We start from the raw sequence: 24,415 nt of genomic DNA, 5'->3' as shown, positions 1-24,415 counted from the left end.
AATCAGAATCAATCGTTAGCCATTGCACTCAAGGCTCTTTTGAGTGCTAAGCCAAACCTCCTCATATGCAAAAGCTTTTATCTGATGGGCCTCCAGAATCTGTCCTGGTGAGAAGAATCCACCACAGTTTCTCCCAGATCATCTGTTCATCCCTCATCAAGCCAAGCATCTGACTACAATCCATCAGCCTGTGGGTGCTTGCTTGTGGGAAAAGCAAGCACCCTGTGGCACCATAAACACTACCCAATTCATTACAGCTTAAGCCTGTGTGGCCCACAGTCCACTTCATCAGATCTTCAGATGCAGCAAGCAGGTGTCTCAGAGTGCAATCCTAAGTACTCGCTGGGCTAGCGCAAGTCCCTTGCGCCGGCCTGGGAGGGTTGTAAAGGTGCTGTAAAGCACATGGCTGGCCCATGGAGGCCAAATCCAGCCTCCACTGCAGTGAGGAAAGAGAAGTTTGCACCGGCCAAGCTCAGCTGGTGTTGGGGTCTGGAGGGGTGGATGGAGGGCGAGGAGAAGGCATTTCAGGGTGGGGGGAGGTTGGGCAGGCCAGTGGGTGGGCGGATGGGGAATGGGAGGCAGGGCGAGGACCCAGCGGTTATGCCAGATCCTAGCCCCCATTCCCAGGCAGCGCGGAGTGGCTCCTGACTGCTCAATTCTCCTTGGATCTGCACCACTGCATCAGGTGGAGCAGATCCAAGTAGACCCATTGGAGCCACTGTGGCTCTCCCCGGGGTAAGGGGAAAAGTTTCCCCTTGCCTCCGGCTGAGCCACAGTCAGCGCCACTGTTACCCTGCAGATGCCCAATCTCGGAAGCTAAGCAGGGTCAGGCCTGGTTAGTACATGGATGGGAGACCGCCCTGGAATACCGGGTGCTGTAGGCTTATACCATGGTCTTTCGAGACTGAAGGTTGCCAACCATGCAGTCAGCCCCAAACTTGTGCTGGATACAGCACAGGCCCGTTGGCCTGCCTGTTCCAGCACAAGTTAGGTTTGAGCTGCCCTTCACACAAAGGAGTGAAAACAACAACAACAATAAATAATACTGAAACCAGGGAGTAGGGAATGCAAGTGATCACACCTAGCAAGAAGCTGGCGTGTACAGGATAAGCATTGGGACAACTCATAACTGGAAACACTAAGACTGGCAAAAACTATTTTAGAAGGCACAGCTGGCCTGATGGAGAGGGCAATGGCTAGAACAAATGAATTCTATGGCAGCCCTGTAGCTTTCTTCTGCAAAGCTCAGCCATATCGACGAGCACATATCAACAAGCAATCATTCACAATAGCCATAATGGGAGGCCACACAATCTTTGTAATTTGCCTCTGCTAATGTTTACACCTGTCATGGGAGAGAACATCCTGACCTTGAACAGAATCAAACTGGCTGCTAAAATTCTTGTCCAGCAATCTGCAATTCTTGAAAGAGGAGCATTTCAGAGCCTTTGGGGCCCTCTGGGCGCAATATTTATCACTCTACCAATCTGAATCATCTGGCAACTGAAATTAACATGCCGTGTATCTGATGAAGTGGGCTCCGGCCCATGAACGCTTCGGTTATGTAAGTCAGTTATCAAAAGTGTCGCCACAAGAAGCTTCTAGGTGGCTGCTGGAACTGACCAACCACCTCTAGAGAGGTGACTAGTTGAAGCTTCCTGCCACAGGTACACCCCCTTGAAAGATACACATTCAGATAGCAGGTCTGCTTGCTTTGAATATTTGCAACTCACCCCAGGCTCTAAGGAGGGGGCAGCCTATAAATAAATAAACCAATGTTAGAGCATAAACCAGTTGCTTGAGTTTACCCAAAAATGCATCCTTTTAACCGTTCTGAAACTCTATAAGAACGTGGCAGCTGACACAAGAACACAGCACAGTAGTCAGAGAAAAGGGTCAAGAATCCAAGTTCCACCCAAGAGCTGCCTCTTCCGTGAATCTGATGCTCTAGCCCGCCACTATCATCTTCTTCATTCCCCACTTCCTGTTTAAATCAAGAGAGTGGGACCAGTCCACACATGAGGCTGATTGAGGTGGTCAGGCACCAGATTTGCAGAGAGCACATATATCTGTCCACCCATCTTCACCTGCTCCTCGGATTCAAAAAAGAAAAGGGGAATGGATCAGAAGAGGAAAGAAGCACAGTGGACTAGAATGTTGAAGACCTTCTAGCCCACAACTCTTCTCTCCTCCAAATGTGTTCCTCTTTGTTGCCTTCTTGCTTTTTAAATTCAAGGTGCAGGAGAAAGAGGAGCAGTGAGAACTTCCAGTACTACTAGGTAAGGGGGCAACACTTGGCAAACTGCCTCAAGCACCAGGAGGTTCTGAGCTTGTCTTGCCAGGGAACATGGGAAAAGAAAAAAGATGGGCAGTGGTGGTAGAGGTAGGGAGGCAAGCAGGCCAGTGGCAAGGAAAGCAGACAAGCAGTTGGTTCGCCAAGTGGGAAAAGGGGAACACAGACTAGGTTGTGACAGAGAGGGTGCCCCCTGTTCCTGCCAATCCACCATCTGCAGTGACCACTTCAGTCCACCCCATGGATTGGCTGGCCAAGGATCTAGATATCCCATCTAGAAGTGGATCCCATGAGTCATGTTGGAACGAAAATTGGAATTCTAGAATTGGAATTCCCTATTGGGAAAAGAACCAAAACAATTCCTCCATAGATTGACACTGAACTGCATATATTTTGGCCTAGCGAGGACATGACATGTAAACATTTAGCCATGCCCCCCACCTTGAGTATCTGTAGGGCTAAAGCAGGGGTGCCCAAACCCTGGCCCTGGGGCCACTTGCGGCCCTTGAGAACTCCCGATACGGCCCTCAGGGAGCCCCCAGTCTCCAATGAGCCTCTGGCCCTCCAGAGACTTGCTGGAGCCCGCACTGGCCCGACGCAATTGCTCTCAGTGTGAGGGCGACTTTGTTTGACCTCTCCTGTGAGCTATGGGATGAGGGCTCCCTCCACTGCTTGCTATTTCACATCTATGATGCAGCGGGGGCAGCAAAGGAAAGGCCAGCCTTGCTTTGTGCAAGGCCTTGAGCTATTGCAAGATCTTCATGCATTCATATAAGTTCATCTTTATTATATTCATTTATGTAAACTTATGTAAATGTATTCAAATTTTAAATGTAAATTACTTCTTTTTTCCCCCCGGCCCCCAACACAATGTCAGAGAGATGATGTGGCCCTCCTGCCAAAAACTTTTGACATCCCTGGGCTAAAGTATGGGTTTTCAGTACACAAGCCATTTGAGGATTGCCTGATCAAGTCAGAGGAAATTGATCAGACATGAAACTGATCACAAAAATAATTAGGAGGAGTTTGATGGAGGCAACCTCCCCCCAAAGAGTGGCAGTGCTGGTAGCCAGAAGTAGGGGCTGTTTTGCTTGCCTCTTCCCCTGCCCAATAGTGAAAGCTACTAATAATATGCAACATTTAGACAAGAGTTTTCAAAGCATGCACAGTGCTTTAAGTGTATTATCTTAATATTCGCCTTACAGCAACCCTATAATGCAGCGGTTTCAAAACTTAGCATGGTCACGGTGCTCTGTTGCAGTGTCGCCATCACCCAGCTCTCCTGGGCATGCCATCTTGAATAGTGCACAATCTCACATGATTCAAGATGGAAGCGCCCAGGAGAGCTGGTAGGAAGATGCTACCAGAGACATTCCATGCGGCCCCCCTGTGAGTTCGCTGTGCCACCCTTGGGCGCCATGGCACCTAGTATGGAAACCACTGCTATAATGTATTATTATTCCCATTGTGCAGATGGGGAAAACTGAGGCTGGGGGGCAGGGTTGATGGTTTGCCTGAGGCCACCTAACGACATGCAGAGGCAGAACCAAGGAAGTTCTGATTTGTAGCTCAGTCCCTTCGGCACTTTGTTATGCCAGCTACTGCCTGGACCGTAAGAGTCCCCGTAAAGCTTTACCACTTGAATAAGCTGATGTATAAACTAGCTCTATGAAATCAGCACAGTCTTGTTCCGAATAGCCAAAGGACCGCCCTTCTTTTGACACGTGCACTCACCTTCATAGGACCAATTGTTGTTGAGGGTTTGTGACAAAGCCTGCATCTCCTGCAGGAGGACAGAATCGGCCTGGCTGCTGGTCTCCCCGCCGTCATCTTCCTCCAAAATCTCCTCTTCGTCCTCAGGATCTGGCGAGTTTTGCATCATCTCCTCAATTTCTTCAATCACCTGTCAAAAGGACAGTAGTGTCAAAGACTGACACTTGGCTTCAGATTCCCCCCCCGCCCTGCCCCCCCCCCCGAAAAAACCTACAAATGTTGCTATGGAAAGACAGCATTTCAAGGAAGACTGATGGCAAGATTGCCTAGCAGATCCCTCCTCAAGACTACGGAGGCTTCTTTTTGAAAAGCTTCCAACTGGATGACAGTAAGCGTTGGTTGGCAACCTTCAGTCTCGAAAGACTATGGTATAAGCCTACAGCACCCGGTATTCCCAGGCGGTCTCCCATCCAAGTACTAACCAGGCCTGACCATGCTTTCTTTACTCCATGCTTTCTTTACTCAGCGTGTGGTTGGTCTGTGGAACTCCTTGCCACAGGATGTGGTGATGGCTTCTAGCCTGGATGCCTTTAAAAGGGGATTAGACAGGTTTCTGGACGAAAAATCCATTACGAGGTACAACCCATGATGTGTATGTGCAACCTCCTGATTTTAGACATGGGCTATGTCAGATGCAGAGGAGGGCAAAAGGATGCAGGTCTCTTGTGATCTATTGTGCTCCCTGGGGCATTTGGTGGGCCGCTGTGAGATACAGGAAGCTGGACTAGATGGGCCTATGGCCTGATCCAGTGGGGCTGTTTTTATGTTCTTAAACTACAATTCCCAGGAGGCATTGCAGGTCTTGTTATCAGGTGTGCTCCCTGGGGCATTTGGTGGGCGGCTGTGAGATACAGGAAGCTGGACTAGATGGGCCTATGGCCTGATCCAGTGGGGCTGTTCTTATGTTCTTAAACTACAATTCCCAGGAGGCATTGCAGGTTTTGTTATCAGGTGTGCTCCCTGGGGCATTTGGTGGGCTGCTGTGAGATACAGGAAGCTGGACTAGATGGGCCTATGGCCTGATCCAGTGGGGCTGTTCTTATGTTCTTAAACTACAATTCCCAGGAGGCATTGCAGGTTTTGTTATCAGGTGTGCTCCCTGGGGCATTTGGTGGGCCGCTGTGAGATACAGGAAGCTGGACTAGATGGGCCTATGGCCTGATCCAGTGGGGCTGTTCTTATGTTCTTAAACTACAATTCCCAGGAGGCATTGCAGGTCTTGTTATCAGGTGTGCTCCCTGGGGCATTTGGTGGGCTGCTGTGAGATACAGGAAGCTGGACTAGATGGGCCTATGGCCTGATCCAGTGGGGCTGTTCTTGTGTTCTTATGACCCTGCTTAGCTTCCAAGATCAGACGAGATTGGGCATGTGCAGATATTCAGGAATATTGCAAGAGGCACAGTTATCAACCACAACAACTAGAGAGCAAATTTCAAAATGGGGGGTTGGGTTTCCCAGCCCCAGTTAAGGTGAGCTGAAACTGCCAGAAGGTTGCATCAAGACAGATATAAATCACAAGACAGCTCTTTCGGTAGGAGGGTTTTAGGCCACCACACTTGGAAATGTTGACTTAAACAGCCAGCATGTCAGCCATCAGGAGAAAATTAGGAACGCTAAGGAAGTCAACAGCGTAAGATTTTAAAATGATTAAAGTGCCTGATTTATCCAGAAAGGGGAGGGATATCCTGCAGTCTATCAGAGATGGGAGAAGATACTTGTCTTATGTGCTTAGAGAACATGCCCAGCTTCACACCACAGGTCATCTTCCTCACACTCATCCCCTTTGTGCTATTGTACATTGACCACACACACACACACACACACACACACACACACACAATGACAAACCATAGTTGCTGTTTTAGTAACAAGTAGATGGGGCTAGCCCAGTGCCTAAGCTGGCACACCAAACGCATGGCCAACCTCATGCTGGGCAGTCCACCTGCTGCCACCTCCACGGCTTCCTCTCTTCCCATTCTCTGAATTTGAAAACAAAGAGGGGCATGGAGTAAAAGTGGGTGAGGAGAGTAGAGTGGTGAGCTAGACTATCTCTGATGCTCTAGTTTACCACTCTCCTCCACCACTTCCTCTTCTGCTCCTTTCCCCTCTTCCTTTTCAAATTCAGCCAATGGGAGGAGGACAAGCAATGGAGGATAGCAGACAGGTAAAGGCACACTTTCCACAATCTGCTGTCTGAGGCAGATCTCTCATGGATAGGCTGGCCTAGCCAACGACGCTCGGCTTTCAGCTCACATGTATCCTCTCCCCACCTCCATGCTTTGCTTTCCCTTCTCTTCTTCCATGCACAAGGGAAAGTGACTAAAGCCATTTGCTATCACTTTTGAACCAAGCAGCCCATTACATTTCAGCTCAAAGAACTGTGGGTTGTTCCTATTCTGGTTAATTAACAAGCATATGAAATCACAGTTTGATCCTGGTTTCACCTGCAGGTTTGTTAACCAACAACAGCTAGAATAAACCACAGTTTCCCAAGCACAGATGCAAGAAGGAATTGTGTGATTTGTTCCAAACCCGAACCAGAAGCTTTCCATTACCTCTGCCTGCACACATAGGGGAGGCGCACAAGCTCAAGGCCTGATTTTCATTGGCCGGGCTCGTTCTTATTACAACAAACCATGGTTTGTTATTATGTACACATATGGTGAGGTTTAAAAAATTCTTTATTATTATGTCTTTATTATGACAATTCTAGCACACAACTAATGCATAACATTCCTTCCTTGGAAACAGGGCAAAATAAATACAAATTAAGGACAGTGGATTTTTTGTAACACTTTACATGCTTTATCATGCTTCTAAAGCACATACACATATCATGTGATACAGGATAACATGATTATACCACTGGAAAATATTCATAAAGTTGACTCTCATTACCAAATAAGTCCAAAATATAACTCCAAAATATAATGATATGAGAGACAGCAGTTCATCAAAGGCAACCCAGAATACAGGTATCCCCCAGTATCCATAGGCGATATGTTCCTGTCCATCCCCCCCACAGATACCAGAAACCGTGGATGGGGGAAACTCTATCTCCACTGTTCCCCGCACCCTCGTGCCTCCCCCAAGTCCATTACCTTCATATATCTTCATTCACACAAAGCAATTATGAGTCTTGCTTTCAACCAAATGCTGAGAGCAGAAAACTTATAGCAAGACAAGCTTGTGGGCAGCCTGCTATCTAGAATGGAGACTAAGAGTGATCATTAACAGGAAGCTGGTGCTCTCTCTTAGGGCCCAAACCTATCCAACTTTCCAGTGCCGGTGCAGCCGCAATGCAGCCTTGAGGAAAGGGAACAAATGTTCCCGTACTTGGAGGAGGCCTCCATGATTGCCCCTCCCCTGCAGGATGCAGTACATGCCTCATTGGTGTGGCTGCATCGGCACTGGAAAATTGGATTGGATTTGGCCCTTAGTCTCCTTTCCAGCCTGCAGGCTGCCTGCTTGCTTATCTTGCTATAAGCTTTCTGCTTACGGTGTTAAGCTAGACATGCCATTGCTTTGCCTGAATGTAATGACGATAAACAAAAGTAATTGGGAGGGGCGCGCGGGGAGCCACAGATATCCAGACATGCGGAGACTGGATCCACTGATACCGGGGACGCCTGTATATGCATTTCAGTGTTGTATATTTTAAGCAGAAGTCCTTTATAAGTACCCCAAGACCAGCCAGCCATGTGACACTGCACCAAAATAAGCTAATGCAGTCCTGCTCTGCATTCACAGACACAGAGAGTCCAGAATGAATGATTCAGAATGGAGGAGACAGGGTAACAATTGATGCAGCAATCAAGAATCCATGGCTTCTCAGCTCTTGTATCCCATGACACTTCCTGCCTATGACTGTTGCTTCTCCAGCTCCACCTCTTCAGACACAAAGAGGTCTTCTTGCTCCAAAGCCTCCACGATGCCCTCCCTTGCATCAAGATTCCACCTCCACCTTTGGCATGCTCCATCTTCAAAATTACCAAGCCTGTCACACAATTTGCCACAAGATTTGCATCCTTCCCAGAATATCTTAAAGAGGCAGAGCACTCCCCTGTGATGTAGGTCTTTGAGGAGGCCTCCATCTTTATTTAATAAAGATCCAAAAAAAAAAATCTGAACACACTCATTTCAGAAAAAACCACTTGGAACGGTGTGGCTCTGCGGTAGCTCAATGAACAGGGTACCATTGCCATGGAAACCAGCAGAAATTCACAGGTGCAGCAAAGAGACGTGCAGGGCAAGACTAAGCTTCGGAAATTAATGACTGACTCACACTGAAACCGGAGAGACAATAGGAGATGATCCGACTGAACTAGGGGCTCTGGGTTCTACGCAAGGAGCACTGCACTGAATTCAGCCACCGGCGTTCTGCACGACGCACACATATAAATCTTTCAGACCATGTTGTTCAATGTCCAGTTAGTGCAACATCTCATGGATCTGATGCTTCTTGAGAGAGATGCACAATGTTCCGATCTTGGCAGAAACTCAGAAGGCACAGTACATCCCTACAGGTCACCACGGAGTCCTTTTCCCCCCCCGATCCTCAAACAAGCAAGCAGTTGGTTTGAGGATCACACAAACATCACACTGAGAAGCCACTCAGCTGCTATGAGAGATAAGCCTCCCGTAGGTCAATCCAAACACCACACTCTTCCCCAGGGCTGTCAGCACTGACTACTTGTGCTCCACGTAGGGATATCCTGTGAACATGGGCCCCTGGAGACAGGGACGGTCCACAGATGAGGCAGGCGAAGCGACCGCCTCACATGGTAGAATGACGGACAGTTTGACTGGCCTCCACCGCACCCTCCTCTTTACGTAGCCTGAACGATGCCACCACTGTTCCTCCCAGCCAAGCAGAGACAGGGGGAGAAGAAAAGGAAGTACTGGGACAAGCCCGGCCCATGTCCACTTACGATCTCCTTGTAGCATGCAAAAAGTCTAGCCCAGTGATTTACAACCTTTTTCATCTCACAACACACTGACAAGGTGCTAAAATTGTCAAGGCACACTGCACTGACAGTGGGAGGGCTCACACCCTCCAATGGCCCTACTAATAAATGACTCACCCCCAAACTCCCGTGGCACACATGAGGACCCTTTGCGGTTGAAAATTGCTGGTGTAACCTACCCGTCTTCCTTGTGCTTCCCTTTGCATCATCCTGCCCCATCTTTCCCACACCTCTATGCCCCCTCTGTAGCCCCTGTATCTCCCCCACCCCATCAGATCTGCTCAGACACCCACACAAGGGAGGCACTTTTCCATGCAGTTCTGGACATCAAGCAGGGATCTGGCTACGAAGAAGCAGTGCTGTGAAATTTAGCCCAAGGTCTCTTCAGTAGAGGAAACCCTTACTAGCCTTCTTAGTTACCTGTGTGTTATTTAGGTATCCCAGCCACACACTGGCGTATCCAGTCTACTTGCCATGGTCTTTTCATCGGACATATTCCAAGATAAGCCTTTGATGCACACTTCCACATAAAAAGGCACGTGCATTCAAGAAAAACAAAATTCTGCAACTGATTTGAATTATGCACACCTGGGAATTATCATCACTTGGGAAGGACCATCGCTCACAGACAGAGCATGTACTTTGCCTACCGAAAGTCCTGGGTTCAAGCCCTGGAATCTCCAGAGAAAATTCTAGGCTGAAACCCCAAAAAGCGTCTGCCAGTCAGTGTAGACGACACTGGGCTAGATGGACCAGATGGCTCATTAGACAACAGCTTCCAATGTACAATTTATCTTAATCTGCATAATTTACTCTGCAGTCTCATTGTTTTGCATAATTTATCCTGCTTTTTCTAGTTACCCACGTGGATAAGGAACTGTGTAATGAACTCAGAGGGAGTGCGACACTCTACCTCACCACTCTTCCCTCCACTTCTTCTTCTGCTCTGTATCCCTCTTCCAAACCAGGGAGTAGGGAATAGGAAGAGGAGTGGTGAAGGTGGCAGGATGACCAGAAGCAGTCACATTCTGCCAAACGTCCACCTGAAGCAGCCAGCTCAGTTGGCCTCATGAACGCACCACCCTGCGTAAGACAGTGGAAGGAAGGAATCTATCTGGACCGTCTCTTCATCCAAAGAGGAAAGGCCAGGCGAGGGACATGTACCTGATCTGCAGTGAGTAGAGGCTCCTCGTTAATACCAGAGTCATTTTCACTCTTCTCGTTAAGCTCCTCCTCCTCCTTCTCGTGGATCTGAAGGGAAAAAAAAAACCCAAACCGCAGGCTGATTCAGTAGCAGCTACGGGTCCCACTTTGCTTTCTCTTTTCTCGTTTGCCTTTTTTTTTTGTCTCAAACTGATCTCTACCATAAAGGCGTATCCAGATATCGTTTCTTGAAAAAACAAAATGAAGTTCAAAGAAGCAGTGAGAAAGGATCCACAAAATCCAAATAGATTCATCCCCCGAGATTCGACACATGCAGCATGCTCTGATGGTTCTCTTTCCTCTTCTCCCCCAGGATCTGTGAGAAGGAAGTGTTGAGGGGATGGGAAAAAGAGGGAAATGTGGCACAAACAAATCACAAAGAGACCCCTCAAGCAGCGATTCCCAAACTGTGGGTCACGGGCCTGTCGAGGCCAGGACACTGCAGGGTGAAACAGCAGATGACCGAGAAGTCGCTTCTGGGTCGCACATGCACACACACTCCCCACATCTTTGGCCGCATTGCACCGGGTTTCTCAAAGTGTGTGTCACACCATACCGTGTTTCCCAAAGTATGTCTTGCACAGCACGACGATGCCAATGATACACAGACATGTGCACATGACCCAGAAGCAGCTTTCAGAAATGTGGTGCGACGCGGCCAACAAATTGGGAAGCATGTGTTTGTGACTTCCAGGTCGTCTGCCGTTTTACCCTGCAGTGTCCTGGCCTCAGCGGGCCCCAGATCCAACACAGACAATGCAGTAAATAAGGAGTTTGGGAACCCCTGTGCTAGACAGCTAGTAAAGGTAACTAAACAGCTATGACTGAGCTCTGGAACAAGACTGAGCAGTGCCAAACCATCCCCGAGGCAAACTTGAGATGGATTTTGTGGGGCGGTAGATTCATAGGGGACATTCATAAGGGGTCCAGCCACTTCTCTTCGCACTGCTTGGTTCTGTAAAGGAAGAGAATGGAGCGGAAGAGGGAGGAGAACAGAACGGCTCGCTAGAGCATCAACATCAATTGCATCAATAGAGCATTGATCTATTGATCAATGATTGGATTTGTCTTCCAATTGGATTGGAGATGAAGAGAACAAAGAGTATTGTTCTAAAGGGGGCGACTACATGGAAGTAGGGAGCCCCAGTACCCCGGGAAAAAGAACTGACCTTGAGAGCGCCGTGGAGCTGCTTCAGCGCACGCGCGGGAACCTCAAACGGCTGGCAGAGGAAATGCCCGCTGTATTTATAAAGTATGGGCGTGGCTTGAGAGACTACGTCATCACAGCTCAAATAATGCAGCCACGCGATTGGAAGACAAATCCAATCCTATTGATCAATCCAATTGGAAGACAAATCCAATCCTATTGATCAATCCAATTGGAAGACAAATCCAATCCTATTGATCAATCCAATTGGAAAACAAATCCAATCCTATTGATCAATTTGTCTTATCCAATTGAACATCAATTGATCAATAGAGCATCAATCGTCTCTCCTCTGCATGTCTGCTCCACTCACTTCCTTTGCAAATTCAGGAGCAACAGAGGAGGCGATCAGGCCCAGCACCAGGTCATGGCTGCAATGGCATTTTTAGCGCATTGTCCCAAGCACCAGGAGGTGGAGTCAGCCCTGATGTAGAGTGGAGAGAAAAGTCATAGAAAGTGATGCTCGGGGTAGTTCTTTCACGCAAGTCCATAGCCAGAACGGTCGCTAGCCAGAGAGCCTAGCAGCACAAGGAACATCCAGCCACGTCGTTGGTGGAAGTTGTCCGGAATGCTTCAAGTTACCTACTTCTACAAAGCAAGTAAAATCCCTTCCTCTTACCAAGAGAGCCCTGCTCCACGTCCAGCTTTGCAGTCCCCGCTTCATTCAAGCCAAAACGCCAGGAAGTCTGCCCTTCCTTTCTCGCTTCACATTGACCGAGGGCGGCAATCAATAGTTGCTCGTATCACCGTTTCACCGGGCCCAGCACTTTATCCGACAGAACTGCCGCACCGGCCAATGTGAACGATGCCTCTCCATCCCTGCCGCTGAGATGGCGCAACGCTCCCTCCGGCACAGGAAGAGAGTGCGGCTGTGGAGTTTACAAAAGGGTGCAGCGCATTCTTAAGACCCAGTCTTTCTAAAGGCACGACTAATACTCACAAACGGTGTCCTCTCTGCCGTGTACAAGGGTGAATCATCAAGGTGTATGAAGCAAGTTTACATTATATAGTCTCCAAATTAAAAAGAGGCACATGCGTTTGTGGGTTTATACAATAAGATTCCCTACTAATAGTAGATCTCGGTATCGGATGCCGGCTGTTCCCTGTGTTCTTTGCACAGCACACAACGATCACAACTGCCCCAGCAACAATGCTAGACAAGGCTGGGCAGCTGTCTGAACCCTGCAGTGGATATTTGGGTGCTACTGAACTAGGCCCAGGACCAAGTGTGAGCACTCTCCCCACCAGTGTTGACACTGAGCTACTGGAAGTCCTGGGATAAAGCCCAGAGTCAGTGGCCACATTAGGAGGTGGGGGCTGCTCCAAGTGACACACAAGGGGGGTGACGCCACTACTGTCCAAAATTTTTTAAATAAAATCATCATGTTATATATCATTCTACGAGGAACTGCACGCATGAAACAAACCGTATTGAAACATCTCTGTTCTGTCAAAAGTAATAGTTAAAAAACCAGTGGGGGTGGGGCGATCAGACATTACCATACCCATCATGCCTGGGGCTTTGGGGTCCGTCATAGAGGTGACACACTGGCCTCCCGCTCTGGATGGTGCAAACCCTAGTGATGCCACTGCCCCAAGTCCCTCAGATTGGATGGTGGCAACAGAGGGTGGCAGCAAGATGGAGCTCCTTCTGCCCTGTGTACAGCAACAGTGGCAGCAACTGTTACCCTGCACGTGCCTGATCTTGTCTGATCTGGGAAGCTAAGCAGGGTCAGGCCTGGTTAGTACTTGGATGGGAGACCGCCTGGGAATACCAGGTGCTGTAGGCTTATACCATAGTCTTTCGAGACTGAAGGTTGCCAACCATCTCCCTATACTGAACACTATCTCCCGATCTTGTCTGATCTGGGAAGCTAAGCAGGGTCAGGCCTGGTTAGTACTTGGATGGGAGACCGCCAGGGAATACCGGGTGCTGTAGGCTTATACCATAGTCTTTCGAGACTGAAGGTTGCCAACCATCAGTGTACAGGAAGGAATCTGTGGCAGGTTGATTAGTACTTTGGCTTCCTCCAGTTGGGCAGGTTCTCTCCCATTGCTCTACTGGCATTCAAGAGTCCAGAACAAACAACTGATTCAGGATTTCTGAGGCCCAACTCAACTGTGAGCATGGGTGGTGGCCGGGATGGTGTAGTGGTTCAAGATTTGGATACAGACTTGGAAGATGCAGATTCAAATCCCCAGTCAGCCATGAAGCTTCCTGGGTGACTTTGGGCCAGCCACTCTCTCCGTCTCATCACCTCACCAGCTTGTTGTGAAGACAAAAGGAGGAGAGCCTGAGAAAGATATAATTCAATTCCTTCTAGCAGGTGATGTAGAGCATACAACCCTCTCAGTCGCACAGTTCCTAAATTTGGGTATTCTGAATCGAGCCAAGCTTTCTGTACCAAGTAATCACTGAGTAGGTTACATCTTTGGCAAGATCTGCAGAGTAACTGATTGTTTTCTGTCTTTTAAATAATTCGTGTTTGTATGTAAAATGTAATATTTGGGTACTACTTAGGTTTCTACTCTCTCTACGATTTCTGTACAGAGTCTTCATCTATCAAATGTTTATGCCTAATAAAGGTTTTGTTGACTGTTGACTGAAAAGGAGAGCTATGTACATTACCCTGAGCTCCTTGGAAGAAATATGGTATAACAACGTGAAAAATATATAGCAAATAAACTATCCAAAGCACCTTCTCTTTTCATAACCACATGCAACGTGCTCATCTATTGCAGGATGGCTATAACACAACAATGCCACAAAGCTTTCCATACAGGTCCAAGCGCAGGGGTTAGCCTCCAGGACTCCCCACAACCTGACCCCATCCCTGCAGCACTAAGCTGGAGCAATATAACTATGGCTTGAGAAGTCAGAATCTTTTGAACATTCCTGAAAAGGGCTTGAATGCGCATGAGGTACGTGGATGCATGTTTATCGGTCAGTTGATAAGATATGCCTATATCATCTCAAAGGGGGCAGGATTCTTTATTGTTAACCATAAATGAATTAGCAGCAATTAGATATCTAGGCTGAGATCTAAAGGGTTCCACTGCAATATTTTCTTGATTCTGCTAGAATAAATGGACGGCCCCCACAAAACTGTGAAAAGGATTCTCATCAAACCTTCTGGCTGCTGAGAAAAGAAAAATCCCTAAGGACTGCGTGCATCTGTACAATCTTCACTAGCCCATCATCTACCAGTGAACAGCCCTAATGCTTGACCATGGTCTGGGCTAGCCCATTCACAAAGCCAGAGGTGGCAGCTTCCTCAGTTAGGAGACTGGGTGAGGGGGCACCTACCATTCACCTCTACACATCTGTCTCTTCCAGCTTCCTGGATTCAAAAAGGAAGAGAGAACAGAGCTGAAGAGGAAGTGAGGAGGAGAGGAAAGAATACCCTTGGCCATCACTTTCTTTTCTTCCCCTTCCACACAGTCCTCTTTCTTTTAAAAAAAACCAGGAAATGGGAGAAATGGCAGTGGCTGCCACACCATCAAGTAAGGGGGTTGGCATTTGGCATCTAGGACCGTGATAGAGCAGTGGTTCCCAAACTGTGGATCTGGACCCACTGGTGGGTCGTGACCTGATTTTTGGTGGGATCGCCAAAGGGTGATGGAAAGATCAGATAACTAATTGCCTCAAGCCTGAGGCTTTTGAAAAATCCGATATTGTAGCTGCTAATTACCCTGCAAAGAGCTCAGCTCCTGCAGTTTGCAAGGTAACAGCTAACTGCCCTGCAGTCTGCACAGTCCGCAAGCATGTGTAAATATCGAGAGGTAAAGCTTGAGGGTCTTTTTCCTGTTTATTATTACTTATAAATAAATAACATTCTATTTCTTTCTAAATCTTTTTTTTTTAAGTCTGCTAAACCTAGGTGGGTCTTGACAGAGTGTTGTTTTAAAAAATGGGTCCTGGTGTTAAAAAGTTTGGGAACCACTTGCTCTAAAGGCCTGTTTTGCTCAGCCACTGACATTTTGGAAGCAAGCGGTGAAAATGATTGTGCAGTGCACAAAGATCACAGCTGCCCCAGCACCAATGCAAGACGGGATCCAGCACGGCCGCTCCAGCACCAAATGACACTCTATTTTTGGTGGCTCTTGTTATTTTCCTCTTTCTCATTTTTATGGTTGCTTGTGCGATTCTTAAACTGTTGTGAGCAGGAATGGAAGTATTTTAATAAATTACAAAGAAACTCTCTCCCTGCCTTCCCCCAAACTCTGAAACCAGCCCCAAGAATAAGAAGGCATTCCATTAAAAGCGTTATCTCCAAGGTACATGGAGATACATGGACCAATCCATGCCTGCCCAGCGTTCTCAGCTAAGAGACAGCACGATTTTTTCCAGTCTTGTGGAAAGGAGCGATTGTGCCCATTCAGCTACTTTCAAGGTCAGTGAGCACCACTGGCTACAATTCAAGCCACAGCAGAAACCAGAATTACATCATGGGGAGAGTTATTCATCGTTGGTTGAAGATTTTGTCCTCTCCTCAGATAATGCTCAGTAAAGGCCCATTCAGTCTTTAGTGGCTCTAGACAACCAGAAATTCACCCAGTGTAGCTCTCCGGAGACTGCACCATTTGAGAACACACACACACACACACACACACACACACACACACACACACACACCCCAATCATTGTTCAAATGCTCTTCTTTGTCAGCCACCCTGCACATAGAAATTAATGCATTGAGGAAAGGCAAAGTGAGACTCTTTCAGCTTGATGAGCTAGTCTTTGGTGCATGGGGAGCTTTTCCACATAGTTCAGCACTCAAGCATGAGGTCCTGTTTGCATTTGGATGGCAGAGCTTCACATGGCTATACCTTTGAATGGCTTTTTAAAGACATGTAGATCAATCCTTATTTACAACCCAATTCTGGAATATTTGCCACCAAAGGCCATCTCACCATCTCACCAAAGGCGAGAAGAAGCACTGCTCATTTTCATTAACTAATGCTGAACCTTAAGAGGTTAAACCCACATTTCTCTCCAAACATATCATCACGTTTACACCCACTGTCTGAACCACAGCTCTGCCCTACCTGTTACTTAAGAACTCTTTGCAGAACTGAAGCAGCTTCATTGAGGAGAATTTTTCCATCATCATCATCATCACCATCACCTATTCATACCCCCACCTATTCTACCAGTCAGGGAATTAGAGGGCAGGTCCTCTCCTGGATTGAGACCTGGTTGAAGACCAGGAAACAGAGAGTGGGTGTCAATGGGCAATTTTCACAATGGAGAGAGGTGAAAAGCGGTGCGCCCCAAGGATCTATCCTGGGACCGGTGCTTTTCAACCTCTTCATAAATGACCTGGAGACAGGGGTGAGCAGTGAGGTGGCAAAGTTTGCAGACGACACCAAACTTTTCAGAGTGGTGAAGACCAGAAGTGATTGTGAGGAGCTCCAGAAGGATCTCTCCAGACTGGCAGAATGGGCAGCAAAATGGCAGATGCGTTTCAATGTAAGTAAGTGTAAAAACATGCACATTGGGGCAAAAAAAATCAAAACTTCACATATAGGCTAATGGGTTCTGAGCTGTCTGTGACAGATCAGGAGAGAGATCTTGGGGTGGTGGTGGACAAGTTGATGAAAGTGTCGACCCAATGTGTGGCAGCAGTGAAGAAGGCCAATTCTATGCTTGGGATCATGAGAAAAGGTATTGAGAACAAAATGGCTATTATAATGCCATTATACAAACCGATGGTAAGGCCAAACCTGGAGTATTGTGTCCAGTTCTGGTCGCCACATCTCAAAAAGGACATAGTGGAAATGGAAAAAGTGCAAAAGAGAGCGACTAAGATGATTACTGGGTTGGGGCACCTTCCTTTTGAGGAAAGGCTACGGCATTTGGGTCTCTTCAGCCTAGAAAAGAGTCGCCTGAGGGGGGACATGACTGGGACATACAAAATTATGCATGGGAAGGAGAATGTGGATAGAGAGTGCTCTTTACACTCTCATATGACACCAGAACCAGGGGACATCCACAAAAATTGAGTGTTGGGAGAGTTAGGACAGACAAAAGAAAATATTTCTTTACTCAGCGTGTGGTCGGTCTGTGGAACTCCTTGCCGCAGGATGTGGTGACAGCACCTGGCCTGGGTGCCTTTAAAAGGGGATTGGACAGGTTTCTGGAGGAAAAATCCATTATGGGTTACAAGCCATGATGTGTATGTGCAACCTCCTGATTTTAGAAATGGGCTATGTCAGAATGCCAGATGCAATGGAGGGCACCAGGATGCAGGTCTCTTGCTATCTGGTGTGCTCCCTGGGGCATTTGGTGGGCCGCTGTGAGATATAGGAAGCTGGACTAGATGGGCTTATGGCCTGATCCAGTGGGGCTGTTCTTATGTACCAAATGCCTTACTGCTCCAGTCCAAAAACCCATCTGATTCCACATTTCATTTCTCACAGTGGACAAAGCAAGGCAGTTTCTCAACTACAGAACAGTTTTTTCCTTGCAAGTACAGCTGCTAATTCTGCATAAGCTATTCCGGGATCCCCCCCCCCCAAAAAAAAACACATGTTTGAAATTCCTGAAGGCCCTGTTAAAATCTCTAGAATTGCTTTCAGGAGTCACCTGGAGGCTGATGCCAATTGCTGTAGACCAGTATTTCTCAAGCTTTGTCCTCAGATGTACCACTTCACATGGTTCACCAACAACATCATCGCAAGTTATTTCTGGGTTGGGAGGCCAGATGCCATGTGACCAGCACCAGTAAGAGGCTCAGGATGGACAGGAGTGCTCTTTTGAGCATGGAAAAGCATGCTTCAGAGCTCTTCCCACCAAGGTGAGCGTCCTACTGCTGTTTGTTGTGCCATGTTCCTGGTCTCACAGCTGCGTGGCAGAGATCCAGGGGTCCTGCGAGTACCACCAGATACCACTTCAAGTACCACTGTTGGTACCCACACCACTGGCTGAGACTGTTGTAGACTCTTGACAATCCTGGAGGAGCTGGTAACAGTACACAGGAATGAGAAAGGCAGAACTTCTCTCTGTGGAACCTCTCAATCCTATGCATCATTTTATAAACCTCTTACCAAACCCCCTTCTTAGTCACCTTGTCTCTAAACTAAAAAAAAACCCCAAACACTGTAGCCTTTACAAGGCTACTTGCAAAAAAAGGTGCTCCAACCCCCTGATCATTTTGCCTTCAGCACCTTTTCCAGGTGTCTGCAAACCCATCTAAAATATACCAGAGCTAAGCCCACCAGCTCACAATTACACTCATGCTGTGAGCTTCATGCATTACATAAGATATGCCTTTTTCCTACAGAGAGATTAATTGACGTGCATTCTCTTGTAGGGAAATGCACAGATTCTGCAGCATGAAACACAGCATGAGTGGAGTTGGGCCGGCCTCATCTGCACATACTGCCTTCCTTCTGTAACACTTGCAGAAATGACACTCACACTCTGCTTCCCGCGTTCACAAAATGTACCTTTGTCTGCCTAGACCAGGGGTGCCCAAACCCCGGCCCTGGGGCCACATGCGGCCCTTGAGGCCTCTCAATGCGGCCCTCAGGAAGCCCCCAGTCTCCAATGAGCCTCTGGCCCTCCAGAGATTTGTTGAAGCCCGAACTGGCCCAACGCAACTGCTCTCAGTGTGAAGCCAACTGCTTGACCTCTTGCGTGAGCTGTGGGATGAGAGCTCCCTCCACTGCTTGCTGTTTCACGTCTGTGATGCAGCAGAGGCAGCAAAGGAAAGGCCAGCCTTGCTTTGTACAAGGTCTTTTATAGGCCTTGAACTATTGCAAGACCTTCATTCATTCGTATAAGTTCATCTTTAATATATTCATTTATGTAAATTTATTCAAATTTGAAATGTAAATTAATTCTTTTTTCCCCGACCCCAACACAGTGTCAGAGAGATGATGTGGCCCTCCTGCCAAAAACTTTGGACACCCCTGGCCTAGACCAACACATCTCTGCCCAAGACCATTTTACGTACGAAAACCACCTCACTGTCAGCTGCAGTCTTGCTTGTTCAGTGCCGATTTTCAATAACCGCCTGATTAATGCTCGACAAGGGATGGTCAAATAACATCATAGAAAGAAAATAAATAAGATATAATGGCAATCAGCACAAAAAAAAAAACTCTTTACTTTCAGCAGAAACATGCAGTATTTATAGCCATAGTGGAAATCATTGATGTTAACAGTGGCAGGGAGGGAAGGAGGTCTGCAGGGATGTGCCAGAGCTGCCCCCCCCCATTGAGTCGAGCCCCAAGTCTCCGCCCCCTAACTCAAGTTGCAATGGGCAACCTTTGCAACTTGTCCAGTGCCATTTTTAGAGTCACTATGATTCGAGCCAGAGTCTTTTCAAAAACCGAGTGAATCTGCAAGTCAGGTACGGCTCTGCGGAAGAAACGGAGGTGACAATGGGGATGCGGTTTGTGTCAGATTACTCATTTACACTGCCCTGATATTCCCATCCTGTCTGCTGTCAGCGATGTGCTGAAGTCCTTCACTTCAACCATCCTTCTCCCTTCCCCCGGGCTGCTCCTCCTTCTTCTGGTTCCTCCCCCCAGCCTTGTGAAGCCTTAATCCTTCCACCCCTCCATGACCCCAGTCCCCATTTTCTGAGTCAACCCATTCTCCTCTCACTGACCCTGTTGCTCATGCTGCTTTGAATGTGGTTTCCGGATTGCCCATGAGTTCTTTTTGGAAGCAGCAAAAAAAAAAAAAAAAAAAAAAGTAAACAAGCACATAGAGACACACAGTGAACAGGGCTGGCGGGCAATCAACTTGAGTTAAGAAACTCAACGAGTCAAAACTCGTTTCCGAGAAAAGCATGTGAGTCAAGAGTAACTTCTGGGTTCAAAAATATGTGTAACTCGAGTACGTACTAATCACAAAAAAATGTGTGTTTTTGCTACTCAAAACGGAGTCAACCAAGTCTCAGCCCATCCATGGAGATCTGGGGTAAGTAAGAACATGACTTGTACTCACATTCAGGGCCAGTCTGCTCATGAGGTTGACTAGGTGGATGCCACAAGATGGCAGGTACTTGCCTCTACCTGCCCAATTTCCTCCTCCTCCTCCTCTTAATTCCTGGATTCAACAAGAAAGCTGGGAATAAAGCAAAAGAGGCAGTATGGCGGAGAGGTGAGTGGTGGGGTAGACTACCAGAGCCCACCACACTTCATCTTCTACACCATTTTCCTCTTCCTTTTCACATCCAGGGAGGAAGGAGGAGGAGAAACACGGAAGAGACAGCTGATGTGCTACCAGATCAGGGAAGGCAGTATTTGGTCCTCAGGTCATCTTGGGTCAGCCTTATACATTGTACGGCAGAAAGGATGTTGAACAATGCACACTTGATGAAGAAGCCACCATTTAATTTTTAAAATAAGCCAGTTGAAAGAGCGAGAGGCAGCATGCAAGAGAAAATTAAGAGGAAAGAAGAAAAACCAACATGAATGTGGGAAACCAGAGAGAGAGACAGGGACAGAGAGAGAAGGAGGATCCCACGTTACAGATGAGGATTCAAGGTTTGTTACCGGTCTGAAAATGCTGGTGACTAGTGTTATATATAAAACAACATGCGCCAAGCCCCACAGAAGGCCTGAAAGAGTGATTTTCACTTGATTAATGACAACAAAGTCCCTGATTTCAGGAGCATGCATCAGGTTGAACTAGGATGGGAAGGTCATTAATTAAATCGTAGTGGTCTGTCATACGGAATGGCAGTAGGAAATCGATAGCCTTAATTCACAGAGAGTGCCAACTACCCTGATGAGATCGGGGAGGCATCTGTTTAATCTCCCTGGGCTAGAACTGGACAGATTGGTCCAAACAGGAACATCCTGTCTGCTCGTGAGTCAGTTCCCCATCACTGCCTCTCCAGACTGGTTCACTCGGGCTTGCCACTCACCACTGTTTTTGAAGGAGGTGGGCAAAGGCGTCAGAAAAGGAGACAGTGAGGGAAGAAGTGGGGGTGTCTATGTAGTTAATCCTCTTCATGATTGTTCCCCTGGAAGGAGACCAACCAGGCAGGGCAGTAGCTTGGTGAAAAGGCCAGGGGGAGGCACCAGGCAGGGTTCAAATGTCCCATTTTGCTGCCTCCCCCTCCAGACCGCCCCTCAAAATGGCCTCTTCACTTAGCCTCATAAGCAGACCTGCCCTGCATTTGAAATAACATGGCACAGCAGAAGAGGAACTGTGGAGGAGAGGAGAGAGGTGGCCTAGAGAGTCTCTGACACTCTAGCCCACCACTCTCTTTCCCACCACACTTTCTATTGTGCTCTATGCAGCTCTTCCTTTTAGAATCCAGGGAGTGGGAGGATGAGCAATGAGCAGCAGGTGCCCTCCCAGCAATTCACCGCTTGTGGCAACTGCCTCAGGACCCAATCCTATCCAATTTTCCAGTGTCAGTGCAGCCGTGCCAATGGGGCATGCACTGCATCCTGTGGTGGAGAGGCAGTCACAGAGGGGTCCTCAAGGTATGGGAATATTTGTTCCCTTACCTTGGGGCTGCATTGTGGCTGCACCGGTGCTGGAAAGTTGGATAGGATTAGGCCCTGAGTCAGCCTCACAGTTGGAACAACCCTGACCTGCCAGAAGTCATCAGGGGTATGCTGTGGCACGCACATAATTGGTAGGCCCCAAGCTCTGAGCATTGCCCAATGGATGACGGCGGCTTTCAAGACCCCCCACCCCAAAACTTCCAGAACGGCATAAGCACTGGGAGGTGGGCAAATCCTGGATCAGCCAAAGGCTTCCATTGCCCGCTGAAGGCCAACTCCAGCTGCCATCTGTCGTTCACGCTTCCTGGCCTGATCAAATTAGATCCTCACTCCAGCAAGCCCGTTAATAATTTAAGAACTAATAAGTTATTGTGGACTGAGCAAAGTAACACAGCAGCAATTTGCCATTCGTCAGCTTGCAAAGCCAGCACACCAGCTCTTTATTTGGGTTGCCGGTGGGGGTGGTGCAGGAAGGGGAAGTTAAATGATTCCTCTCCTAATTTTTTTCTTGAAATGGAAATCATGCAAAGATTTCATGCCAGAAGTAAGGCAAGCGATCAATTAGCTAAACTGGTGCCAGATTACAGGGGTCCTGTGGCTAACCCTGCAGTAGGGCTCCCAGCAAGGCACTTTGACCCTCCCCCCTCCACACACACACATCCTGGTTCATGCACAGGCATGCAAACACTGCCCCCCCATGGTGCCCGCTTCCTGGGAAAGGTCAAAGGGTAGCAAACAGCTCATTCCCTATTTATAAAGGCCAGCCTAGCTGAGAGTCTGGGGAGCAAGCAGAATGCGGAAAAAGAAATTAGGAGCTGAGCCCTCCTCTCTCTTGTCCTTCACACTTCCCCTTCACTCAGTTCCCCTCTTCTTTTTCAAAATCCAAGAGAGCAAAAGGAGGAACAGCAGCGGTGGCAGGCTAACAGAGGCAAGTGATGACACTTTTCCACCCGAGACAGCTGCTTTAGGGCCCAATCCTAAATTCTCCCAGTGCTAGCACTAGCCCTAGCACAGTGCAGGGAGAGAAACCGGGCAAGAGGAGGGTGGGACTGGCGAAATAGCTCCGCCATATCCTGAATTCCATGTTGGGCTGAAAAACCCAACACAGTGTCTGTCAAGTCTGCGCAATAGCTATTGCTTAGGATTGGGTTGCCCGTAGACCTTATAGATGGGCTGGCTCTTTGTCCAAGCGTCATTCAGGGCCATCAGATAACATCTTCCTTCTCTCCCTCTGCAAAAGCTTTAATTCACCTGCGGCATTAAACCTTTGCCCTTCATTTAAGAAAACTATTAGCTGGTACGACAACAAATAAGGTTCCTTATTTCAGAATTCTCCAGCGTCAGAGAAAGTGGACATCAGTCTCACACAGAACCTTATTCCCAATATACTCATCTAGAAAGTCAGTTCTGACCCATCTTGCTCTTCTTTTACAGGAGATTTATTTTCAAAAGGAGAACATCTCGGGGCCTCAGAGTAGCCCAATAGTCCTTCCTCTAGCCTTTCAACAAAGCCCCAGATGCACAAGGATTCGGTTGATTCCCTGCAGTGCTCTATGATGGGTATTCTTCATCCCTCACAGTCACCATTGTTCAGGAAGCCGGCAATGCTTTTGTCCCAAATGTGTCAGGGCAGAAGGCGGTACAAACATCGTCAATGTCAATCTCGGTGCAAACAACGGCCTGGATGACAATGTGCCCCTTTACATACCCACAACAGGCTGTTCCACTCAGTTCCCCCCTCCCCCCGTTGCACATGCCGCTCCATTACTAAGGGCTGATGATCTCAGTCCAAACATTGTTGGCCAAAACTGCCCCACTAGCCGACAAGCGCACCATTCTCACATTCTATTGGACTTGCTTGACGGAATGGCGGCCAGTTCTTCTAATTCTGCGTGCATTCGTGCAGTGGCTTAATTACTCTTTCCCCCTCAGCCATGTTTCAAACACAGTAGCCTGCAAATGCTTATGTAAATTTAAAGGGGGGGAGAGGAAGAAGAGGAGGAAATGCAATCCAGGCATGTACCTCTGTGTCCGAGATGTTGCCGTTTAGCGCCTCAATGTTAGGATCCCGCCAGTCCTCAGTGATGGATGGGATGTAATTGTCTGTGAGGGCATCCCAAACCCTGGAAAAAAAAGGGAAGATGTTGTTAATAGGGAAAGCTGCCTTGGCAACAGGGGGGTCTCGCCGCAGGGTGATTTTCGCAGCAGGACGAGCTCAAAAGAGACCGTAACATACAATGGAGACAACAAAGCCACCACGTTTGGTTCACTTGAACGATCTCACAATGTACCCACAACAGACTGTTCTGCTTGGTTGGCAACCTTCAGTCTTGAAAGACTATGGTAGAAGCCTACAGCACCCAGCATTCCCAGGCGGTCTCCCATCCAAGTACTAACCAGGCCTGACCCTGCTTAGCTTCAGAGATCAGACAAGATCGGGAGATAGTGTTCAGTACAGAGAGATGGTTGGCAACCTTCAGTTTCGAAAGACTA

The 24,415-nt window shown here is 47.9% G+C and overlaps 1 protein-coding gene across 4 annotated transcripts in view; it reads right to left on the bottom strand.

Moving 5' to 3' along the window:
- The window catches only part of FEZ1 (fasciculation and elongation protein zeta 1), a 50,267-nt gene that overhangs the window by 9,117 nt on the left and 16,735 nt on the right, over positions 1–24,415 (bottom strand). The window contains exons 3-6 of one of the 4 annotated variants that reach the window (XM_066639536.1): positions 23,946–24,045; positions 10,198–10,284; positions 4,028–4,196; positions 1,734–1,757 (exon numbers count right to left, since the gene is read on the bottom strand). In XM_066639536.1, coding sequence (XP_066495633.1) covers positions 1,734–1,757; positions 4,028–4,196; positions 10,198–10,284; positions 23,946–24,045 — 380 coding nt within the window. The remainder of the gene's footprint in view (positions 1–1,733; positions 1,758–4,027; positions 4,197–10,197; positions 10,285–23,945; positions 24,046–24,415) is intronic. The other 3 variants (XM_066639537.1, XM_066639538.1, XM_066639540.1) reach the window with 3 other exon arrangements.

The sequence above is a fragment of the Tiliqua scincoides genome, chromosome 11 (genome assembly GCF_035046505.1).
Source record: "Tiliqua scincoides isolate rTilSci1 chromosome 11, rTilSci1.hap2, whole genome shotgun sequence".
Lineage (NCBI taxonomy): Eukaryota > Metazoa > Chordata > Lepidosauria > Squamata > Scincidae > Tiliqua > Tiliqua scincoides.
This window is presented reverse-complemented; position numbering and strand designations above follow the sequence as displayed.